The 21962-nt window shown below is 40.4% G+C and overlaps 1 protein-coding gene and 1 long non-coding RNA gene across 6 annotated transcripts in view; one reads left to right on the forward strand and one right to left on the reverse strand.

Annotated features, from left to right (window-relative positions):
* GRM5 (glutamate metabotropic receptor 5) overlaps positions 1-21962 on the reverse strand; it is a 539179-nt gene that overhangs the window by 16423 nt on the left and 500794 nt on the right. Inside the window, exon 9 of one of the 2 annotated variants that reach the window (XM_057552874.1) lies at positions 3883-3978. The exons of the other annotated variant lie outside the window; for it this stretch is intronic. Within the exon in view, the coding sequence (XP_057408857.1) occupies positions 3883-3978 (96 nt within the window). The remainder of the gene's footprint in view (positions 1-3882; positions 3979-21962) is intronic. 2 annotated transcript variants of the gene reach the window in all.
* LOC103017033 (uncharacterized) overlaps positions 1-21962 on the forward strand; it is a 251473-nt gene that overhangs the window by 12187 nt on the left and 217324 nt on the right. For all 4 annotated transcript variants that reach the window (XR_009009248.1, XR_009009251.1, XR_009009250.1 and 1 more), the window contains exon 3: positions 11635-11733. This is a non-coding gene — a long non-coding RNA (uncharacterized LOC103017033). The remainder of the gene's footprint in view (positions 1-11634; positions 11734-21962) is intronic.

Consider the following 21962-nt stretch of genomic DNA (forward strand, 5'->3'; position numbering starts at 1 on the left):
ATTGCACTGCAGTGATCTGTTTTTCTGACTCTGTTTTCCAATAGACAATTGATTTTCAAGGGCATTAGTCTTGATTTGGTCATCCACTTATCTCCAGAGTCTTGTCAGTGCTTGGCTCATAGTAGGTGCTTAGTAAATGATCATTACATGGAGGAAGAATTAATTGAAGGAATGAGAGGCAAAAAAATCCTAACACAGATATCACATTTTGGGGTTACTTTCAAATCTGAGTTCCTTACTCATTTAATAATGACTATTATTACATCGCTGCTACTAGATTCCCTAAGGTGTTATTGTACAATTATACCCACTAAAATTAGATGCTGCATCTACTAGGTGAAAATCAGTTACTCAACTGACTAGGGGTTGATCTTTCACATAATTGATACCATGACGTAGCAACAGTAAAAATAACCCCCTACCACCCTCCTTCCTTCAAGCACTGAATGGGGGCTTTAGATCTGTATCATTCAATTAAGGGGGCCCTTTCTCAAAGAGAGACTGGGAGACTCAATGTCTGTGCCTCTCCTTCATGGGCTATAACATGAGCACATCAGAATGCAGATTCCAGGGAGCACTGGGGCGGAATCCCCCTGCTGAGACAGGCAATAGTAACATTCATTGTTGAGGATTTAGCCAATCCCGAGAGCAGACCATCTTCGTATGAACTCCCACGTAACAGGGCTTAGAGAATTTCTGGTTCTTAGAGCACCTCCCTGTTTAGGACACTCTCTCACTTCTCCTGCAATCAGGAAGACTCTGCTCTGAAACACACTTAGACTGTCCACTGTGAAAATATGACAAGGTGACAAGTTATGCTATAGTCAGACAGAAAGAAAAAGAATGTTCACATAAAGGGAAAACGGCGACATAGTATTTCAGGAAGCTAGAGTGTTATGGATACATACAATGTTCCTTTTCCTTTCCGAGTGGGGGAGGAGGGGGGGAGATGTGAGGGGGTGTCTCTAAGGCCCTGCCAATGTTGCAGATAAGGTCATGCTGTTCTGCTGTGCTATGACTGCATGCCTTGTAAAACTCCTTCTCTCCTGCCAGGCAACGTGGCTCTGCAAGAATCTCCCCAGGCATGACTTCATAGGGTCTGGTCCATTCTGTAGTTTCATCATAGAAAACATAGGCAAATGAGATGCCGGGCGACACTGCTGGTTTTCTGTGGTTGTTGGAGCTTTCCTCAGCCCCTCCCTGGGACTGGTTGTTTGGTAATGGCCGCAGAATCGGCCCAGATGTTTGCAGAGTAAATATGATGCTTGACTGTGACTCTGGGAAGCAACTGGGAGGAGGAGTGGGAATGGATAAGAAAGAGGGCCTTATCAGCTGGTACTAAAAGCATCTATGAAAGTCTCATACAGTTATTCTTTTTCCAGCCCTTCCATTCTATTCCAGAGCAAGCAAATTGGGATTAACTACTCTAACCCCTTATTTAGAAATAGTTTACATTGCAGTTGTCTCCTCTCTGATATCTTAATATCTTTCTCTTAATAGTCATTTTAAACTTATTTCTTTTGGATAAATATTTTGTGTGTGTATTCGTATAAACAAATAGAAGGACTCCTCCCATATATGCTTTCTCTCTCTTTGTCAATTTTTACTTGATGTTAAAGAAATGGAAAGAAAAAGTAGGAAGGGAAGATCATTTGTTTCTACTTAACTATGCTTATCTGTGAGGCTGAGGTGTTTGCTTCATCAGAACTCTCTTAACTACAGCATACACTGTTCCCCTCTGCCTAGCAGGACATATCAGTGTAATAAGCCTTGCCATTACCTTGGCTATATTCAAACAAATGCTAAATGGTATCTTACTGTTGTAGGGAAACTTAGACCGTTACAGTGTAGACACATTGAGTGGCTACCTTTGTAGAGCTGGACCTGACCCAAGGAAACTGGGGTCCCCTTACTGTCTCCTGTCTCCCTCCTCCCCCCACCGCCCCCATTCTCAAACAAGACAGCCTTGAGCAAATCTAATCGCTAGGCTGATCAGATCTGAGAGTTCCAAGCACTGACTGAACTCTCTCAAGAATACCGCATGACGGAATTGAGACCTTATGTTTGCCACGAATAGCTTCACGTCATCTCCTACACAAGTGGATTATTTCAGAATATCGGTTTATGGACTGACTAAATCTGAATGACCTTGGAAACTTGTTACACTACAGATTCCTAGGTTGTGCTGCCCAAGATTTTGCCTTAGGATGTTTGATAGGCAGCCAAGTTTGCTATGTTTGGGAACTCCAGTCCGAGACAGTGCCTCAAATTACAAGTCACTTTGGACAGAGCCCCTGCGCTCATTTGATGCAGTCGTTTTCACCTTGTCCTGTCAACTCTGATGCTGTCTGAATGATTTTCAAGTAGAGGAATTGTGCCACTTAGTCATATCTGAATGGAAGGAAACTAGGAGCCCCAGTAGCAGTCTGTTGAGTTACCCGCCACAAAATGATCCACTGAGGCTTATCTTCCAGACACACTGAGATCCAAAGAAAGCTGTATAAAGGGATTGTGGTCATAAGACTATCAGATACACCAGTGTGCACACATATGTGCCTACACGTGTACACATGCTCTCACTGCCTTGTCTCTGGGAGCTGTGAACGAAGTCAGCCAAGCTCTTGACCAGGGCTGCTGTGAATGATGGCTCAGGCTGTACACTGCACAGTTCAGGGCATCATTTTCACAGACTGTGATGTGAACGGCCCCCAGAAGTTGTGCAGTGTCCTTGTAGAAAGTTAGACATTATTTTGAAAACCAGAAGGCACCCACTACTGCGGAATCAAACAACGTTTGGAGGTGAAAGTTCCCGGGATTAGATTCTCTTCTTGCTCTGCAGCGGGATCTCAAGCTCTGCTCTCAGCACATGGGCACACATATGTACACACCGTACCTTCTGCACTTGCCCTTTCCTTTAATCCAGGCTGATTTGCGAGAGCTTCCCTCCCACACTTCAGTACCACAGATGGATTGGGAAATGCCACAACAAATTAGAGGTGGGGAGTTAGCTCATGGGGGACAATGTCCCAACTCAGGGCTCCTCCAGCCTTCTGGAACTGTTTAATGCCAGCCTTGGCCGTCTTTATCTCCAGAGCCCTTTTCTTGAAACCCAGTCCCATGCAATAAAGCACGTTTATTTCATGCAAACGAAGCTCAGTCGATGCTTATAGTTCCAGCTACCCCAGTTTCCTGGGCACAGCTTGGTTGGGAGGGCCTGGTATGACGGAACATGCACAGCGCAGCGACAGGGTGTGTTCACCACCAAACACAGAGAAGGAAGGGAGCTGCAAAGCTATGGTAGCTAGAGGAGGACTAGCTTTCCTGATTTCAGTTCATGAAAAGCCTCTGGCCTCTACAGTTCACTCGTTTGGCCTGGCATCTGCCCTTGGCCGTGAGATGACATTTCATTCAAAGTAAGTCAGGTTAATTCCCAGGCTTGTGGGATCAGGGCTGGAGTCTCCCCTCCACTGCAGTCCTTCCCTCAAAACCAGTCCTAGGCTTTTGCATTTGTTTTTCTTAAGCAATTGGACAGTCCTGAAATGTGAATTTCCTCCAATCTCTTCCACTTTGCAAACTCCACAGAAGCGTGTAACCAGTCATTTAAAACCCGCAGGAACACTGACTGTGAGCTAAGGCTTCAGACATGCAAAGCGCACAACCCTGGGGAACAGCAGCGTCCGGGACAGGAGGCTCCCATCACTTAACACGAGGGCAGCGTGGGTTTTTGCAAATCAAACGCACGTAGAAACCCAGGGGTGGCCCAGGTTGGACGCACTGCATGGGAGGCGCGGTTGAGTGAGGGCCCAGGCCAGGGAGCCACCTGTTCCTGTAGCTTGCGTACATGTAGTTCACGCCACCTCAGGCCACTCACAGTTTGCTTACCTGCTCATTGTTGCTCTCCCACCATTCCCCATACTCCCTTTGGGGGTGAAACACTCTATTTCCGACTTGTGCTGGGCCAGTCTCCTGTCTTTGTACCTGGTGAGCATGAACAAGGACAGGAGCAAACAGAAAGATGTGATTGTGTGCTTCACTGGCCGGGCTGAGGCAGAGCTGGGGCTGCAGAGGGTGGTCCCTCGCCCGCACAGGGCTCCTGCTTTCACTGCGGTGGCTGGCCTGTGATGCTATAGATGGTTGTGATGGTGTATCGATAATACTGGGGGGTAATTTGGTTACTCCTTGGTTGAGCCACATGTGATCTACCCTTTTACATTGCCTATTGATCACACTTAATAGTCAGTGGTAAAAAGGATGTAATTCATAGCATCTAAGAAAAAGATGAATATCAGTAAATTAGAATTTATTTAGTGTTTACCATATGCCAGGCCTGGTGCTGGAATTTGACCCAAATGTAGTCCTGGCAACAACTTGTGGCAGAGCCTCTGCTATTATTATATCCATTTTACTGAAGCAGACACCTAAGATTATAAGGATTAAGTAGATTGATCAAGGATTTTGGACACAGGAATCTAAGTTCAGAACCTACACTTTTAGCCATTATAATGTGTTTGCCTTCTAGTTTAAAAAGTCATTCTTATCATTAATGAACCTTCATTGAGCGGTACTATGTCTGAGCGTGATAGTAGAGACTGGTGATGCCCAAAGAGAAAAGAGACGTTCCTTGGATGTGAGAGGTTTACATAACCATTAAGCTGAAGTGTGACAGTCAGTATTGGGCTGCTTGCATTGTGGTGAGTGGCTTAAAACAGCTTTTATATCAGAGTTAGCAATTCACCACACCTGGAAGGTACTAGAAGTTTCATCTAAAATAAGTTATGAGATTTCCAAAATTTGTCTGCTACATTGTGCATCAAGATGAACCCTTATATTTGTATGACAGTTTTCAGAGCCAACATGCTTTCACAGAAATAATCTTTTTTTAATTCATCAGTTTAAGCCTGTGGGGTAATTAAAGAGGCATTGTTATCCCCATTTGCCAAATGAGGAAACTGAGACTTACTTAACTGACTTGACCAAAATCACAAGCCTAGTGAGTAGAGAATAATAGTCAGTAGAGCTTGCAAGCGTCCAAGACTCTTAAGGTTTATTATCTTTATTACATTTTCCCTTCTAAATCTGGAGCCTGATCTGGTGCCACTTCATCCATGTTCCTGGTATTCAGCAGGTAGTGATAAAGTGACTATCAGAAGACCTGTTTACCCTTGATATAGTCACTTTTTAAAAAAGTTTTCTTTTCCTGCTGTCTCAAAATTCATGTTAAGTAAAACAAAAGGCAACAAAATTAAAATCATTATTTGTCCTGGGACAAAGGGCTTCCTCATAACTTTTTTCTCTTCTAAGATGTGAAAAGTATTTAGTATTCGAGTGAAAGTGAAATGGCTCATTAAATCAAGCAAAATGGATTACCTTCTTCAGTAAACATTAGTTGAGCATCTATTAAATTCTAGGCAATGGGCTTTGTCCTAGGGATAGAGAGATAAGTAATCCTCAGGTCCTGCCTCATAGAGCTCACAGTCTCATGGGAGAAGGAAGGGGAGAAGACAGTATGTACACAGTAACTTTAGGTCTAAGCTATAAAGAAGAGAGGAAAAGAACTTAGAAGACTTTCTTTGAGAAGATAAAGCATCGGACCAAACCAGATTGAGCAGCTTTTATTTCACCAAAGAAAACACCTTGGAAGAGGATCCCTTGTGAAGTACCAATCATTGAAGGACATTCCACATTTCAATAGAAAATATTTTGTATTTATTTGTGAATTGGGTGGCATAGTCAGAATGCTGCTCTAGAGCTTAAATGAAAAGAATATTAATGTTAACAGAATAATAGAAGTATTCATGGTTCCTTACAAAGGGGTCCTTAAAAGTATTTTTGAATATCTTCTGTTAGGCTAATTTCCAGTTAATTTAAATTTTTTCATAGCTAATTTAGGACATCTACACTCTTCATGCCCCAAAGCTCTTCTTTCTGTCTCTATCTATGTCTCTCTGTCTGTCTCTCTCATGTACACACGCACATACACACACACTCTGCCAGGTGCCCCTGCTTATGAAACATCTTATTCTCTCATAACCCACTCTCTTTTGGTAAAAGATTTTACAAAACAAAATAAAAAATACAAATCCCAACTTATTCCAATAAAGCAAGAGGTACATTAGACTTATTTAGAACTTTCACATAGTTCTTGTATTCAAGGTGAAAATGTCATTTACAGATTGGGAAGCTTATCTTTGCTTTTGGATGGGACCCTTCTTCCTGTCTATAACTATAATTACAGCTTAACTATGTTTACCAGATACTTAAATAAACCACATTTTCATTCATTCACTTATTCATTATTCCATTCACCATAATGTACTGTTTAAAGTAGCTAATGATGCTTTTACAGTCTCTGCTGCAGGTGTATAATTCTTTCCATTTGGGCTTATTTCAGAACTATAGAACTGTCAATTAAAATAGTTAAAGCTTTTCAGAATTTATAGCTAATAAAATATCAGTGAAAATTACTTCTCTTATATAATAAATTCATATATCCTTTAGGCACTTACTAAAGCAGAGATATACGCACAGTTATGCACACATGTACACACATACTCTTGAGGTACTGTTTTACGTGCTTTACAAATATTAACTCAGTTTTCAAATAAAATGCTTTGTGATTATATTCAAGGTCATGATAGAAATAATAATGATAACAGAATATTGAATGTTCCAGGTTCTTTTTGGTATATTATCTTCAATTCTTAAAACTACCCTACAAAGTAGGTGCTATTATCCTTACTCCAAAGAGGCAGGCATTGAGGATCAGGGTCCGTAAGCCCAAGCTTACAAGGTTTATGAATGGGGAACCCAGTATTAGAAAATGTGCCTCTCTGACTCCAAAGCTCATCTTATTTCCATTCATCTTCCATATAAGTAACAGTGTCAGTAATTTTAGAAACAAAACTATGAAGACTTATTATTTACCTTTTCTCTTCTAGGCCCCATTTTGCAAATAAGTAGTAGAGTTAATAAGGATGGCCAGTGGAGGAGCTAGTGTAGGACTTTATATTGTGTTCCCTCATTTGGGTTCCTATAGATGCACTACATATGTCTAATTTACAGCATTCAAACCATTTACTGAATACTCCACGTGCAAGGCACTGTGATAAGGAGCACGTGGATAGCTCTATGCCGTTGATAAGGTCATAGCCTGGAGTGGGAGGATGAAATGTAAGCAGATAATTTTTAAACAACGTGAGAAGTTTTATTATAGAAACGAATACAAGAAGGACTCCTAACCCATACTAGAATGGCAGGCAAAACTTCAGTGAGATATGATCCTAGGGTAAATCTTGAAAGATGAGTAGGAAGGCAGTATGAAAAGATGGGTAGGCAGGCAGAAGAAAAATCAAGAGCAAACAGCATGGTGTACACGGGGAAACAGTGCTTGGTATTTTTTACTGTAACCTAGGGTAAATAACACAAGGTAGGGCTTCCCTGGTGGTGCAGTGGTTGAGAGTCTGCCTGCCAATGCAGGGGACACGGGTTCGAGCCCTGGTCTGGGAAGATCCCACATGCCGCGGAGCAACTGGGCCCATGAGCCACAATTACTGAGCTTGCGCATCTGGAGCCTGTGCTCCGCAGCGGGAGAGGCCGCGATAGTGAGAAGCCCACGCGCCGCGATGAGGGGTGGCCCCCGCTTGCCACGGCTGGGGAGGGCCCTCGCGCAGAGGCGAGGACCCAACACAGCCATAAATAAATAAATAAATAAATAAATAAATAAATAAATAAAAAATAACACAAGGTAAAATGCACGGTGTGGATGGAGAGGCTAAGAAAAAAATGTGGTCAGAGTTGACATTTAGATAAAATACTATGGACTTGAGGGAATGGAACTAGAGATAGAGCGAGTCATTCTGTTGCAATAGTTAATGTGAGAGATGATGAGATAATTCCTTGGGGTAGTGATAATACGGAGGAAAATTAGAGAACAGTTTCAAAAATATTTAGGAGGTAGAATGAGTAGGATTATCGATGAGTTTAAGAGAGAGAGGTGTAGAATGCTACCTCAGTTACTGCCTTGGGTGGTGCACTTAACTAAGTTAAGAAAATATAGGAGAAGGAGTATATTTGGAGGAAGAAATAAAAAGCTTCATTTTGGAATATTGGGTTTGAGATGCTGGTGGAACAAAAAATTGGGCAAATTCAGTAGGCACATGGGTTTAAGAATCCAGAAGTTAGGGGACTATTATGTACTTGGGAGCCATTAGCATACAGATGACTGCAAATACCACGAGAATGGTTGAAAGTGCCCACAGAGAGCAGGTAAACTATGGGGTAGTGGAGGGAAGGGTTACAGACTCGCTCATTCTACCTGTTCACAAACTTCTATAACACTGTTAATGGAAGCATTCCCTCTAAATGTTTTCTGAGTACCTGCTATATGCTAGATACTGAATTCAGGGTTCTTCAATCTGCTATTTTTTTCCCTTTACAGTCTCCAGACTTGTAGATCTGTGCTCCATATAGCTTTGACACTTTGGTTTCTGGGCCATAATCTTAGCATGAAAAACTGTCACAATAGGTTTAAAAGATTTAAGAATGATTTGTTCTGAAATTAGCTTTAGTTGCCGTCTATGAAGATTTTTTTTTTTTTTTTTTGGTTCATTTTGTACCTCCTTTGTCCAGGAAGCTCTAGTTCCTCTTTACTCAGTTCTACAAGAGCCCATGTTCATCTGGTGAATTTAAAAGATATGGGGGTAATCACTCAGGATTGGATAGTAAATGTAATTTCTCCATAATCATTTGAATAAAAAATTCCATTTCTTTACTCCCTTTCCCCTGTCTCTGCCAATATCTACTAGACACTGGATTACTGAAATTTCTATATAGGCTACGTGGTCCAGAATGGATAAATGAGTCCAGAATGAGGTGAAAGACCAGAATAAAATGAATAAATTCAAAGAAGAATGTGTATATTAGGTGAAATAGCAGGTATTGTGGGGATGATGCCTGAAGCTAGAAGGAAAAGAGGAGTTTGCTATTAGACATAAGAACTCCTTATGGGAGGGAGATTCAGGTAATATGTTTACCAGAGGTAGGATGGCTAAAATGATAATTCTAATTGCATTAGAATTTAATCATTACAATTGAGAAATGAGCCCATGGTGATGGTTTCCTCTTTATATAGGCACTAAAGTAACCCAGAATGATAGCAGAGCTTGGGGTGGACAGAAATTCTTTACCCAGAAGTTGGTAGTAAATAGTAATTTTAAAGAAAGTTGCAAGATAGAGGGAGAACTAGATGTCAAGAGCCTCAATGAAGGCGGTTTTTCGCTTTTACATTTCTGTATGACATGTGGAATATGTCAGGAAGTAGCATGGAGTTGCTGACCCCCAGCTCTGTGCCCTGAGGAATATGTGATGTGGAAGGATAAGTAACCTTCTATGAAAGGCCTACAGGGGAAGGAATGTCCTTAGGAGAGAACCAGGTTTTAAGGTAAAGAAAATACAGTAAATGGAGTGTTTAGTGAAAAGGTTGAAGTTGAAGGAGGGTCTTTATCAAGAAATAGGGATTACAGACAGAGCCTTCAAATGGTTTGGAAGGGAAAAGTCCAGTGGGTGAAACAAAGACCAGTATGTGTAAATGGAATTTCCCAACACGATACTGTTTCTGAGATGCTAGGAAGATTCCATGGTAAATTCTCTCACCTTCCCTTAATGTCAAGTGCAAAGATTTTCCATCATCCATGAGCGAGGAGGCTGAGGAAGCAAGTGCTGTTGTGAATAGACATCCCATGGCATATTTGGAGGGATGTTTTCTGATACATATTGCAGACTCTCTGAGTATGTGGTTGAGATGAGAGGGGAAAAACAGCATTGAGATCCTAGAGGTCTCAGTAGTAGAGGGAAAAAAGGGACAGAAAAGGAGAAAGCTGAAGGTGCCAGAGGCACATTTCCCTGACTCCATAATTTAGTCAAGGCCTTGTCCTGCCCAAAGTGTTGTTCCTTCCAGTAACTAAAAGTATCTTGAGAAATAGTTTTCTTTTACCATCTTCTCTCCCACACTGACTCACACTATGCCGCATACTCTACTCTTTGAAGGAGCGTTGAGCTAATTCTTCTGAACTCTTAACAACGCCCAGCTCATTTTCTGCTCCCACACTGGGTATCATTCAGTTTAGTGCAAACCACAGGGAGACATTTTCTCCTTTGTGTAGAAACCACTGTACACATATTTTACTTTATTCTATCATCCTTTAAAATATTTAGAGGAAAAAAAAAAACCCAACAGTGGTCTCTCTTAGAGGTCAATGAAAGGAAGATGGAAAATGTTGGAAATTTCATGTATGTTTTCTGTGTAAATTCAATATGGAATGGTCACCAACAGGGCAGGAGAGAAGGATTGGGGAGTTAGTGTGTAGGCGGGTGTTTTTAAAGGAAATCTCTCATTTAAACCATTATAAATGCATCCCATTTACGAAGTAAATTTAAATCCTCTTTTTCCTCAACTGCATTCTGCTATTCAGAATAGAAGTATGGTATGAGCAGAGATGAATGATATGGAAGGAAAGAGTCTTTTCCTCAAAAATAGAAATTATTGAAGTAGTTATAGAACAAATCACTTTGTCACAGAAAACCCAATAAGTGATTTTCACACCAAAATTGCTGTCAAGAAGGCAGAGTTTTGAGGCTAAGGTTAAGCATAAACCTAGAAAACTAGAGAATTAAAAAAAGATGATGAGTGAATAAAACTTGTGAATGAATACGTGGATGAATAAATGAATAAAATGGAAAGGTAACTTGGGGGGTTATCAAATCTCCAAAGGGCTTTGCTGTTATTGTTGTTGTTTGTTTTGCTTGGTTTTGTTTTGTTTGTTTTTTATTAAGTGGAAACTGAAGCAACTTTGTAGACTTAGGTCAAGAGACCAAGGAAGAGAGAAAAAAAATTAAAGATGTTTGGGGAAAGGGAATACCTAATGCAGAGTTTTGAGATAAAACAATTACAGAAAAAAAGGAAAGAACACACTTTTTTCACTTATACTTCATAATTAACCAGTTGGCATATACTGCAGGCTTCATCTTCACACCATACCCGGAATCTGACCATTTCTTACCACCCTCTCTATTTACTACCCTGGTCCAAGCCACTGTCATCTTTTACAATGAAAATTATACTAGCTTCCCAAACTGGCCCTGCTTCTGTCCTTATGAAAACCCTCCCCACCACCCAACCCATCCAGTCTCCACACAGCAACCAGAATAATCCTGTCAATACAAACATCTTTTTTATCACTTCTCTGCTCAACCCATCTCCCTGAGTAAATCTAAATTTCTTATAACGGTTTACAAAGTCCTATATTATCTTCTCCCTCTATTATTTCTCTGATCCCATAACTTACTTTTTTCCCCCTTCCCCACTTTGTTCTGCTTGAAGCCACCAGCCATCCTCCCACTAAAGTGCCGTTTGCTTTGGCCATTTCCTCTGCCTTCAGTGCTTCCCCACAAAATATCTTGAGACTACCTCCTTTAAATCTTTTCTCAAATGTTCCTTTCTCAATATAGCCTGCCATGACCACCCTGTTTAAAAATGCAACTGTGACCTCACTCTTCGTACCATTTCCTGCTTTTATCTTATCCAACACAATTTATATTTTACTTATTTGTTTTATTTACTGTCTTTTTTCCCAGTAGAATCTTCAAAAGAATGTGAGCTCTATGAAGCCATGATATTAGACTGTTTTCTTCACTGCCGTCTTTCCGGTGCCTGTGACATTGCCGAGCTTATTACAGGTGATGATATTTGTTGAATGAATATATGCATAAATGAATGAATAAAAGGAGAACCATGTTATGGGAAAATATTCAGGTGGGGAGGAGGAAAGATGAGCAAGCTCGTGCTAAACGACATGAGATCTCTCAAAGTTGGAATGATAATCAGTGAGAGTAGAATGGGTGGAATTTGAGGTTTGTGAAAGTATGGGTAGAAAAGTGAAATAGCCACTTTGGGCAGGAAGCTTATGGAGTAAGCAAAAAATCTAAGGAAAATGATTGGCAGGTAAAACACAGAAGGTTGTACAAAAGATCCTCATTTAAAAAAAAGTATTTGCCTCTCTTTCATATAGCCCCATTCTTCATACCAAGCTGTCCCATTCTGACATTGAGGAGTTAGATGCTGATTAGACTAAGGTGATAATGGTAACCCATTTTACTTATCAGTTTCAGCCAATGATCATGAGAGAGGGTATTCTGGACATTTCTAGTGAATTTTTTAGTCTTATCAAGAAAACACTGGAAAACATGGTCCCTTTTTGCTGTGGACAGTTGTTTGGATGTGATACCTGACAATGTTACAACCATGCCGCGGGCATGAGAGAAGTTAAGGCAACATTCCAAAAAATGGTGGCATGGAAGATTAAAGGAACATAGGTCCTAGGCAATGTCTCTGAGCCACTGAATTAGCCTCTTTAACCATAGAACTTCTTTTTATGTGAGATTGGTTTCTTTATAATGTAAGCCACTCTGAATTAGATTTTAGATTCTCTAATGCCAGCACCCTCCTGCCTCTTACCTTGCTTCATTACTTTCTCTACCAAGGCTGAGTCCAAGAATTTCTAAGGTTGTTTATAGCATTTACTTATGCTTAGCTATTTATAAGTGTGTGTGTGTGTGTGTGTGTGTGTGTTATGAAAACCCTAAAGAAGCAAGTTACTACCAAATACTTTATCTTACCTAACCATTTGTATTCTTTTAAATAGTGTTCCTTTTTTATACATATTATTGTATATAAAAAGTGTGAGAGTCTTCATAGAGTTAGATTTGTATAGAAAAAAAAAAGAGGGAGATAGACTGGGTAAAACAAAGTATTATGTTCTCAATAATCCACATTTAGAGAATGCCTAAACAGTTCACCCTTATAACCATGGTACAAACACCACTGTTCACGTATCAGAAGCTATGCTAACTGTAGTCAAAACTAGAGCAGTATTGTGATTTATAAGATTTCAGATGACCAAAATATATTTTTCATATACATTTGGTCTTTCTCCACCGTTCCTGGCTCACAGCTCTAAAAACTCTTGGAATTTCCTAAGTATTGAGAGTGATAAATGTGTCTTCTGTGATATTAATGAGGTGACTTTTGGAACTCAGCTAAGGATGGGGCCTGGTTGCCCAGTGGACCGAACCATGTGATTAGAGGGTTAGAACTTTCAATCCCACCCTTTTGACCTCCAGGGAAGGGAAAGGGGCTGGAGATTGATTTCAATTGCCAATGGTCAGTGATTTAATCAATCATACCTATGTAAGGAAGCCTCCATAAAAACCCAAAGGACAGGTTTAGAAACTTCCAGGTTGGTGACTTGTAGAGATGTTCAGAGTGCACTGCCTGGAGAGGGCCTGGAAGCTCTGTGTCTCTTCCCACATACTTTGCCCTATTCACCTCTTCCATCTTGTTCTGAGTTCTATCCTTTTACAATAAATCGGTGATCTAGTAAGTACAGTGTTTCTCTGAGTTCTGTGAGCCACTATAGCAAATTTATCCAAGCTGAGGAGGGGATTGTGGGAACCTCTGATTTATAGCCAGTCAGTCAGAAATACAATTTGGACTTGGGACTGGCTCTGACTTCCAAGGTAGGGGTCGTGGGAACCTCCAATCTATAGCTGGTTGGTGACAGCTGTAGGGGAGGGCAGACTTGTGGGACTGAACCCTTAACCTGTGGGATCTGATGTTATCTTCAGGTAGGTAGTGTCACAATTGAGTTGAATTGTCAGACACCCAGTTGGTGTTCAAAGAATTGCTTGTTGGTGTGGGGAGAACCCGCCCATAATTGGAACTGAGTCCAGGAACCCAGAATAACCAGTTATTATCTGTTCAGCGTTGCATTCTCAAACTGATTAACTAGTGGGAACTATCACAAGTTCAAGCACTTACAAGGACTTAGATAAAGTTTTTGGTCGCATATGTTTGCAGAATTGGTATTGGCCGGCATGGATTTGCCAGATATTTCCCTCAATTACCTTTCATGTCACTAGACTAGGAAAACGTCAAGAAAAACAAAGAAGAGACAAATGAAGAAAACAAAGCTTAGTGTCCCTATGCACTTATCCGTTACCTAGTCAGTTATAGATCCACATAAAAGTGGTCCTGGCTTTACTCAGTGAGGATTTTGGAATTCTCTTCCAGGCGTCATCCTATTTGAGCCGATTGTAGCCAATTTAGGAGCCAGTTTTTGTTTCTCAGTTCTCCCTTTCCCTTTGCCTCCCTGGCTTTGGACAGGATGTTTCTGCCTTTAGTTTTCAATGTTGACTTCGGTGCAGTCATTGTCCCCACTTTCCCTCTGTACCAGTGCAACCTTTCTAGCAGCTCTGGGAGCATTCAACCTTGTTCCTGTGTTGGTTTACTCAAACACCAGGCTAGACCTTTGGACTCCAGGCCAAGTTCGGATCGAACACCTACCCTAGGTGATATCTTTAGCGATCACCCAGAAACACAGTTTCTGATTTTAAGATGTATGAGGCAGAGTGCACACACTACATTTTACTTTTCAGATTTATTGACCCATTACCCTTAGGATCGTCCTACTGTTATCCTGACAGTGATAAAGTAAGGAGAGAAACTATGAAATAGATTTGAATAGCATTTAAAATATTGCAGAAAGCTTTTCTTATATCATTTAATTTTCTCAACAAACTTAAGTAATGTAATTATTATTCAGATAAGGAATCTGTGGCTCAGAAAGCTTCCCAGTCTGACCAAGGCCCCATAAGCGGTAAGTCACAGAAATGGGGCTAGAAACCAGACGTCTTACCTCCAGATATCATGCTCCTTATTAACGCCTCACCTTTTTCTTCATTTTATGCTGAAAAAACCCCCTTATCTAAATAATCTGATGACCCATTTGAGAGACTGAAAAGGTCACACATGAAAGTAGCCGTGTGTACTTAGTAGAGTTAGGCTTTGAGCACAATATAAACTTATTTTTTCAAAGGTCAAATTTGACTACACAGTGGCCGAGTGGAACAAATCACCCTCCAGGCCCCCACCATTTCTCTGACAGGAGTTTGCGTATACCCAGGAATACACAAAAGTCTGAAGGCTGTGAAAGAGGCATCTCTGAGAAGAAGATCAGCGTTGATGTGTGGGAGACTTTGTGACAGCAGAAGACAGACAGGATGAAGTGGCAGGGTATTTCAGCCACTCTAAGGTGTTACAAAGAGAGCTGAAGGAAAGCCCAAGTCATCCTTTCAAGTCAAACTGGTCAAAGGAGAATTCTAGATGTAAGCAGAAGGGAAGTTCTCATGAGTGAATCTTCAGAGAGGAAGAGTAAGGCCGAATCTAGTTCATTATCACAAAGTAATCTTGCAAAGGAATTCCCCACTCCGGTCTCATCCTTCTGCCCTCTCTGTGCCCATACATAAGTAAACATATTAGAGTGGTTCACTACATATTCTGGCAGATCTTGTGGTCTCCATGTACAGAAAAACAGCATTTGCCCAGACTTGAAATGTCAATTTGATTCATTCAGAGATTTCAGATTAAAAACAAAAACTGAGCACGATCAATAGGCCCAGAAAATAATGTCAGCAATGAATATAAGTTGCAGAAGTATTTGAGAAGCTACCAGGGAACATAGTACCCTGTCCTTTATAAAATAAAAGGAAGGTAGACGTTGACAGTTGGGGAAGCGATGCAAATCAGCAATTCAAATGTAAAGAATCAGCTATATTGACCCAGTCATTCTATTCAGAGGAATTTATCCTCAAGAAATAATTCAACAGAAGCTTGAAGGCTCCTTTGCAAAGATTTTTCCCTTCAGTGATATGTAAAATGGCAAAAACTATACAAAACAAGAAAAAAACAAACCACTGGAGAATAGTTTAATAAATTACAGCAAAGCAATATTATGGAAATGTGTTAAATTTTGTATTGAGTAAAGCCTTTCATTTAGCTTCCAGAGAACTCTCGAAGGTTGTATTTTAATCCCACTTAGGATAAGAACTTGTTTTCAGATATGAATCATCTTAAGTCATTGCCTTTTCGCTGTGTACTTTCCTTTGACATTGCTACTTGTTTCACAATCAGTAGAAACTCAGGAAGATACAGATTTTAAAACTAATTCCAAGGTGCTTTACAAGCTTACACAACATCCTTGATAGGGAAAACTTTTCAGGGAGGAGCAAAATGTTGACCAGAAGGAGGGTCTCCATATGAGAACAGGATCCGCCGAAAGAAACATTGCAGTAGCATTAATTTAAAATTGCTTGTTGCTATCTTAGGGTTGAGGAGTTTTCAGACAAAATAATTTATTCTTCCTAAAGACCGATGAGTAGTTTTCCAGCAGGAATTTTTCCTAACATTTTTGTGCATGGAAACTGGAAAAGCTTTGGAGTCAGACCAAGCTGGGTAATAATGACAGTGAGAGCCAATATTTACTGAGCCCTTGGAATAGACCAGACACATTCTATACCAAAGTTTACTGATTTAATCATTGCAACAGCCCTTTGAATTAGGTACTTCTATTATCCCTATTTTACAAATGAGGAAGAACTAGGACACAGGGAGATTAAGTAACTTGCCCAAGGTTACTGGATTGGTTAACTATGATGCATATTATCACTAAAATGCTGGTTATAAACACTAACTGGGCCATTTGTTGGGCTATTCTGTCTTTAAATTTTAAATGGCTTAAGGTACACAGGCAAGTGTGCTATTTTTCAAATCTTTTCATCTTTTTCCTGATCTCCTGGCTTGAGCCGCTGCCTTTGCTTTTTTTTTTGACCCTTACTACCCTAGAAGATTGGAAGCCTGATCCCTCTTCAGTGTTGACCTCGATTACAGTTTGCCCTTAGCAACTTGGTTTTCTCCATCTGAGAGCCATTGGAGCCCACACCTCAGTGCTTCTCTATGGAAGCAGATTTGCTCTGAAGCTAATGGGGAATCGGGGCCCCTCATTCACAGCAGTGCCTTGCAAGGCCCTGTTCCCACTTTTGTATTCACATTTTTCAACCTTTCTCTTAAATAGAGGCCCCCCCCCGCCCACCCCAACTGCATGAACTTTAAGTCTCACAAAACTTGACTCTACCCCTGCTTCCCAGAGTTTGCCTCCATCTCATAAGGATATCATAAACTAGCTGTGTTATATTAGGAGACTTGCTGATGCTTTCTGAGTTACAATTTCCCTATCTGCAAAATGGAAAAATGTTGGGGATCAGGTGAGGTAATTTATGAAAGATTCTTGATCTTAGTAGGTGCCTATTCCTGTTATTTTCCTACCTGTCATTCTAATAACTTCTATGTCCCGGCAGGTTTTCCCCAGACAGTTCTGATACAAAATATTTTGTCCTGTTTTCTCTACATGTCCCCTAATACTTATGAAACTGTGAGTCCTCCTATGGGATATGACCTGTATCTTCTCCATTAAATCCTGTGGGTTAATGAATCTTTGATTTTTAACACCATCCAGACCTGGCTTACATGCTCCCACATGTCCTAACTTAGGCTGCTGTGATTTAGGCTGGATTTGAAAATGATCTGGAGACAGGTGATGTTCTCTTTATTTTATCTCAGCCTGTCACCCCTGTTAATCTCAAATAGAACCCTGTTCTCTTCCTTCATACCCTCATTTCAAATTATAACTAGATATCAGTTTGCTGACTAGTTTATGATCTGTCTTGCTCATTAGCCTGTAAAGTTCATGGGAGCAGGGTCACGTCTGTTCTTTTCACAAACGCCTAGCATGGGGCCTGGCATATAGTAGCAACTCAACAAATGCTTTTCTGCACGCGTGCAGCCACGAAGATGGTAAAAGCAACAACATTTATCAAAGGTCAGGCAGTAATATTTATCCAAACCTGACTCCAACTAAAGCGGCTCTCCCCTTCTGTTTTACACAGACCGGTCATGCACCAGTTCTTCTTATCTCAACAGAGTTGTTTTGTTTGTCACCCTCCTTTCTTCCTCTAGTCCTCTTCCTTCACCTTGGTTGTTCCCATCTCACATCCGCACACAAAACTTTTCCTTCTTTTTTCTATTCCTCTGTCTCTTAGGCTACTGAGGAACACACAAAGTGTTTCCAGTGAAAATGACTCTACTTCCCAAAGCAATCTACAGATTCAATGCAATCCCTATCAAACTACCACTGGCATTTTTCACAGAACTAGAACAAAAAATTTCACAATTTGTATGGAAACACAAAAGACCCCGAATAGCCAAAGCCATCTTGAGAACGAAAAATGGAGCTGGGGGAATCAGGCTCCCTGACTTCAGACTATATTACAAAGCTTCAGTAATCAAGACAGTTTGGTACTGGCACAAAAACAGAAATATAGATCAATGGAACAGGATAGAAAGCCCAGAGATAAACCCACACACATATGGTCAACTTATCTTTGATAAAGGAGGCAAGCATATACAGTGGAGAAAAGACAGCCTCTTCAATAAGTGGTGCTGGGAAAATTGGACAGGAACATGTAAAAGTATGAAATTAGAACACTCCCTGACACCATGCTCAAAAATAAACTCAAAATGGATTAAAGACCTAAGTGTAAGGGCAGACACTATCAAACTCTTAGAGGAAAACATAGGCAGAACACTCTATGACATACATCACAGCAAGATTCTTTTTGACCCAGCTCCCAGAGAAATGGAAATAAGAACACAAATAAACAAATGGGACCTAATGAAACTGAAAAGCTTTTGCACAGCAAAGGAAACCATAAACAAGACCAAAAGACAACCCTCAGAATGGGAGAAAATATTTGCAAATGAAGCAACTGACAAAGGATTAATCTCCAAGATTTACAAGCAGCTCATGCAGCTCAATAACAAAAAAACGAACAACCCAGTCCACAAATGGGCAGAAGATCTAAATAGACATTTCTCCAAAGAAGATATACAGATGGCCGACAGACACATGAAAGAATGCTCAACATCATTAATCATTAGAGAAATGCAAATCAAAACTACAATGAGATATCATCTCACACCGGTCAGAATGGCCATCATCAAAAAATCTAGAAACAATAAATGCTGGAGAGGGTGTGGAGGAAAGGGAACACTCTTGCACTGTTGGTGGGAATGTAAATTGATACAGCCACTATGGAGAACAGTATGGAGGTTCCTTAAAAAACTACAAATAGAACTACCATACGACCCAGCAATCCCACTACTGGGCATATACCCTGAGAAAACCATAGGTCAAAAAGAGTCATGTACCAAAATGTTCATTGCAGCTCTATTTACAATAGCCAGGACATGGAAGCAACCTAAATGTCCATCGACAGATGAATGGATAAAGAAGATGTGGCACATATATACAATGGAATATTACTCAGCCATAAAAAGAAATGAAATGGAGGTATTTGTAATGAGGTGGATGGAGTTAGAGTCTGTCATACAGAGTGAAGTAAGTCAGAAAGAGAAAAACAAATACAGTATGCTAACACATATATACGGAATCTAAGGGAAAAAAAAAAAAAAAGGCCATGAAGAACCTAGTGGCAAGACGGGAATACGGGAATAAAGACACAGACCTACTAGAGAATGGACTTGAGGATATGGGGAAGGGGTGGGGTGAGATGTGACAGGGTAAGAGAGTGTCATGGACATATATACACTACCAAATGTAAAATAGATAACTAGTGGGAAGCAGCCGCACAGCACAGGGAGATCAGCTCGGTGCTTTGTGACCACCTAGAGGGGTGGGATGGGGAGGGTGGGAGGGAGGGAGATGCAAGAGGGAAGAGAAATGGGAATATATTGTATATGTATAACTGATTCACTTTGTTATAAAGCAGAAGCTAACACACTATTGTAAGGCAATTATACTTCAATAAAGATGTTTAAAAAAAAAAAAAAAGTGTTTCCAAATATTGCAAAAAATCTTAGTTCCCATTTCTCTCAGCTTTTAAAATCACTTGATTTTGATAAGACCAAGATGAGGTAGTGGTAGTCGAGGGAGGTTGGGGAGTTCCTGGTCCCTGTATGTATGTGAGGGGCGAGGGCTGGGCGAAGGCATGCTTACTGGGACAGTTACAGTTGCCTAAGAGTGGGAATGGAACCCAAAGAGAGGGAAGCAGTCTCAGCAAGTCCTGGGTCTGCCAGATTGTGCTCTTACATGAGCTTCAGGAGAACCATCTCCACTGCATTATACTGGACACAAGGTATTAATCACAGGTCTATGGCTAGGGACCGCCTGTCCACTTTCCTTCTATTCTTCATCCCATTGTTTTAATAGTATCATTTTAATAGAGGAAATTATATTTTTCCTGGTCTTAGGATGATGTCTTGTGGTTTATTATAATCACATATAATTACAACAGATGTATTTACTAATTTTGCCATTTCTAAGCAGATTCCTCATTGTTCAGTGTCTATCACAGTAAATCTAAAGTGAGATTTAATTTCATAATGGTAGATAACCAAAGAAACATTACATAAAAATGATGCTCTAAGGTCTTATCTTCAGTGTTTAGTCTCTTGTGTTTCTTAAGTACTTATTATATACCAGATACTGAACTAGTAGTTGCATGGTGATCTAGAAATTCAGGAGTTTATAATGATACAGTGTAATAAAATAATGTATACAGTTATACAGCATCATGTATATTACATGTATATACATATATACGCACACTACACATATACACACACAAAATACCACACATATCTCTATATAATCATACACAAATACACACATACAGATAGATATACAGTAATTCTCCAAGTTTTTCTAAATGCATTGGGCTTTAGTTTGCTTGAGATAGGCAGTGCATCATGGTAACTGAGTGTACTGGCTTTGGAGTGAATCAACATGGGTTTGATTCCTAGCAATACCACTTACTCACTGTGTGATTTTGGGTAACTTATATAACTTCTTAAATTTCATCTTTGGATAATGAGAGCAGTGCTACTTGACTCACAACACTGATGTTTTACATGGATTTTAGCATTTATTTTCACAAAGACATTATGAGGTTGGTACTGTTATCAACCCCATTTTACAGATAAAGAAACTGATTCACAGAGTGGTTAAATGACTTGCTCAAACTCACATGGTCAGAGGGGGCAAAGTCAGACACATACCTGGGCTGTTGAACTCTAACACTTGTACTCTAGAACATTAGATTAAAGAAAATAACCGAAATTGCCAAAGGGATGACTAAAAGAGAAAATAAAACTCAATTTAAAAAAATCAAGGAGAAGCCAAAGAATAGGAAAAGGAGAAAGAGGAAGCATATGTGCCAGGCACTGTTAGGCGTTTTTATACATTGTCTCAAAACATCCTTACAACCCTGGGAAGGGGTAGAGATGACCTTTTTAAAAGGAGAACTGTAGTTCACATAGCTGATGAATGTTGATGTTGCAATTCAATCTAGGTCCTTCTGATTATAAATAATACACCCAGGCACATATTGTGCATCCAGATTTGTAGCATAGTGCTTGGTTCTGTAGTTGGCTTTGAGAAATATACATTTCACAGCCTCTGAGCTCAAGGAGCTTAGAATCTAACGGGGATGACAAACATGGGTGCTGTAAACAAGAAGAGAACACTACATTCATGGTGAAGGTAACAACACCTATTGTGTGGGTGGCTAGAAAGGAAAGATCCTAGGACTACAATGGAAGATGTCACGGCAGACCTTGAACCTCACCTGGCCTGTGAGTCTGAAGCTTGGTACCTTGTGCACAGTCACTATTTGTTGAATGTATAAGTGATAAGCAGAGTTAGTTAAGTGAAAAGACATAGTTCTTTTTCTGTTACCTTTCCTCCTCACACAGGACCTATTAGAACTGAAGGGCTTAGCTTTCCCTTTCATCCCTCGAGAGAGGGCAGGGTGCAGAGAGGGGAGGAGGGCGAAACCAAGAGGGGCAAGCTTACTGCCTTGCCACTTAATGCTAGGTCAGAGACTACATCTGTGTCTCAATGCCCACAGCAGTGACTGGAGTCTGGTAGGGCTCAATGAAGAAATGTGCTGAATGAAAGAATAAATGAATGAGAAAAAAAGATAGATTACTTCAG

This window comes from Balaenoptera acutorostrata, chromosome 9 (assembly GCF_949987535.1).
Source record: "Balaenoptera acutorostrata chromosome 9, mBalAcu1.1, whole genome shotgun sequence".
NCBI classification, from domain to species: domain Eukaryota; kingdom Metazoa; phylum Chordata; class Mammalia; order Artiodactyla; family Balaenopteridae; genus Balaenoptera; species Balaenoptera acutorostrata.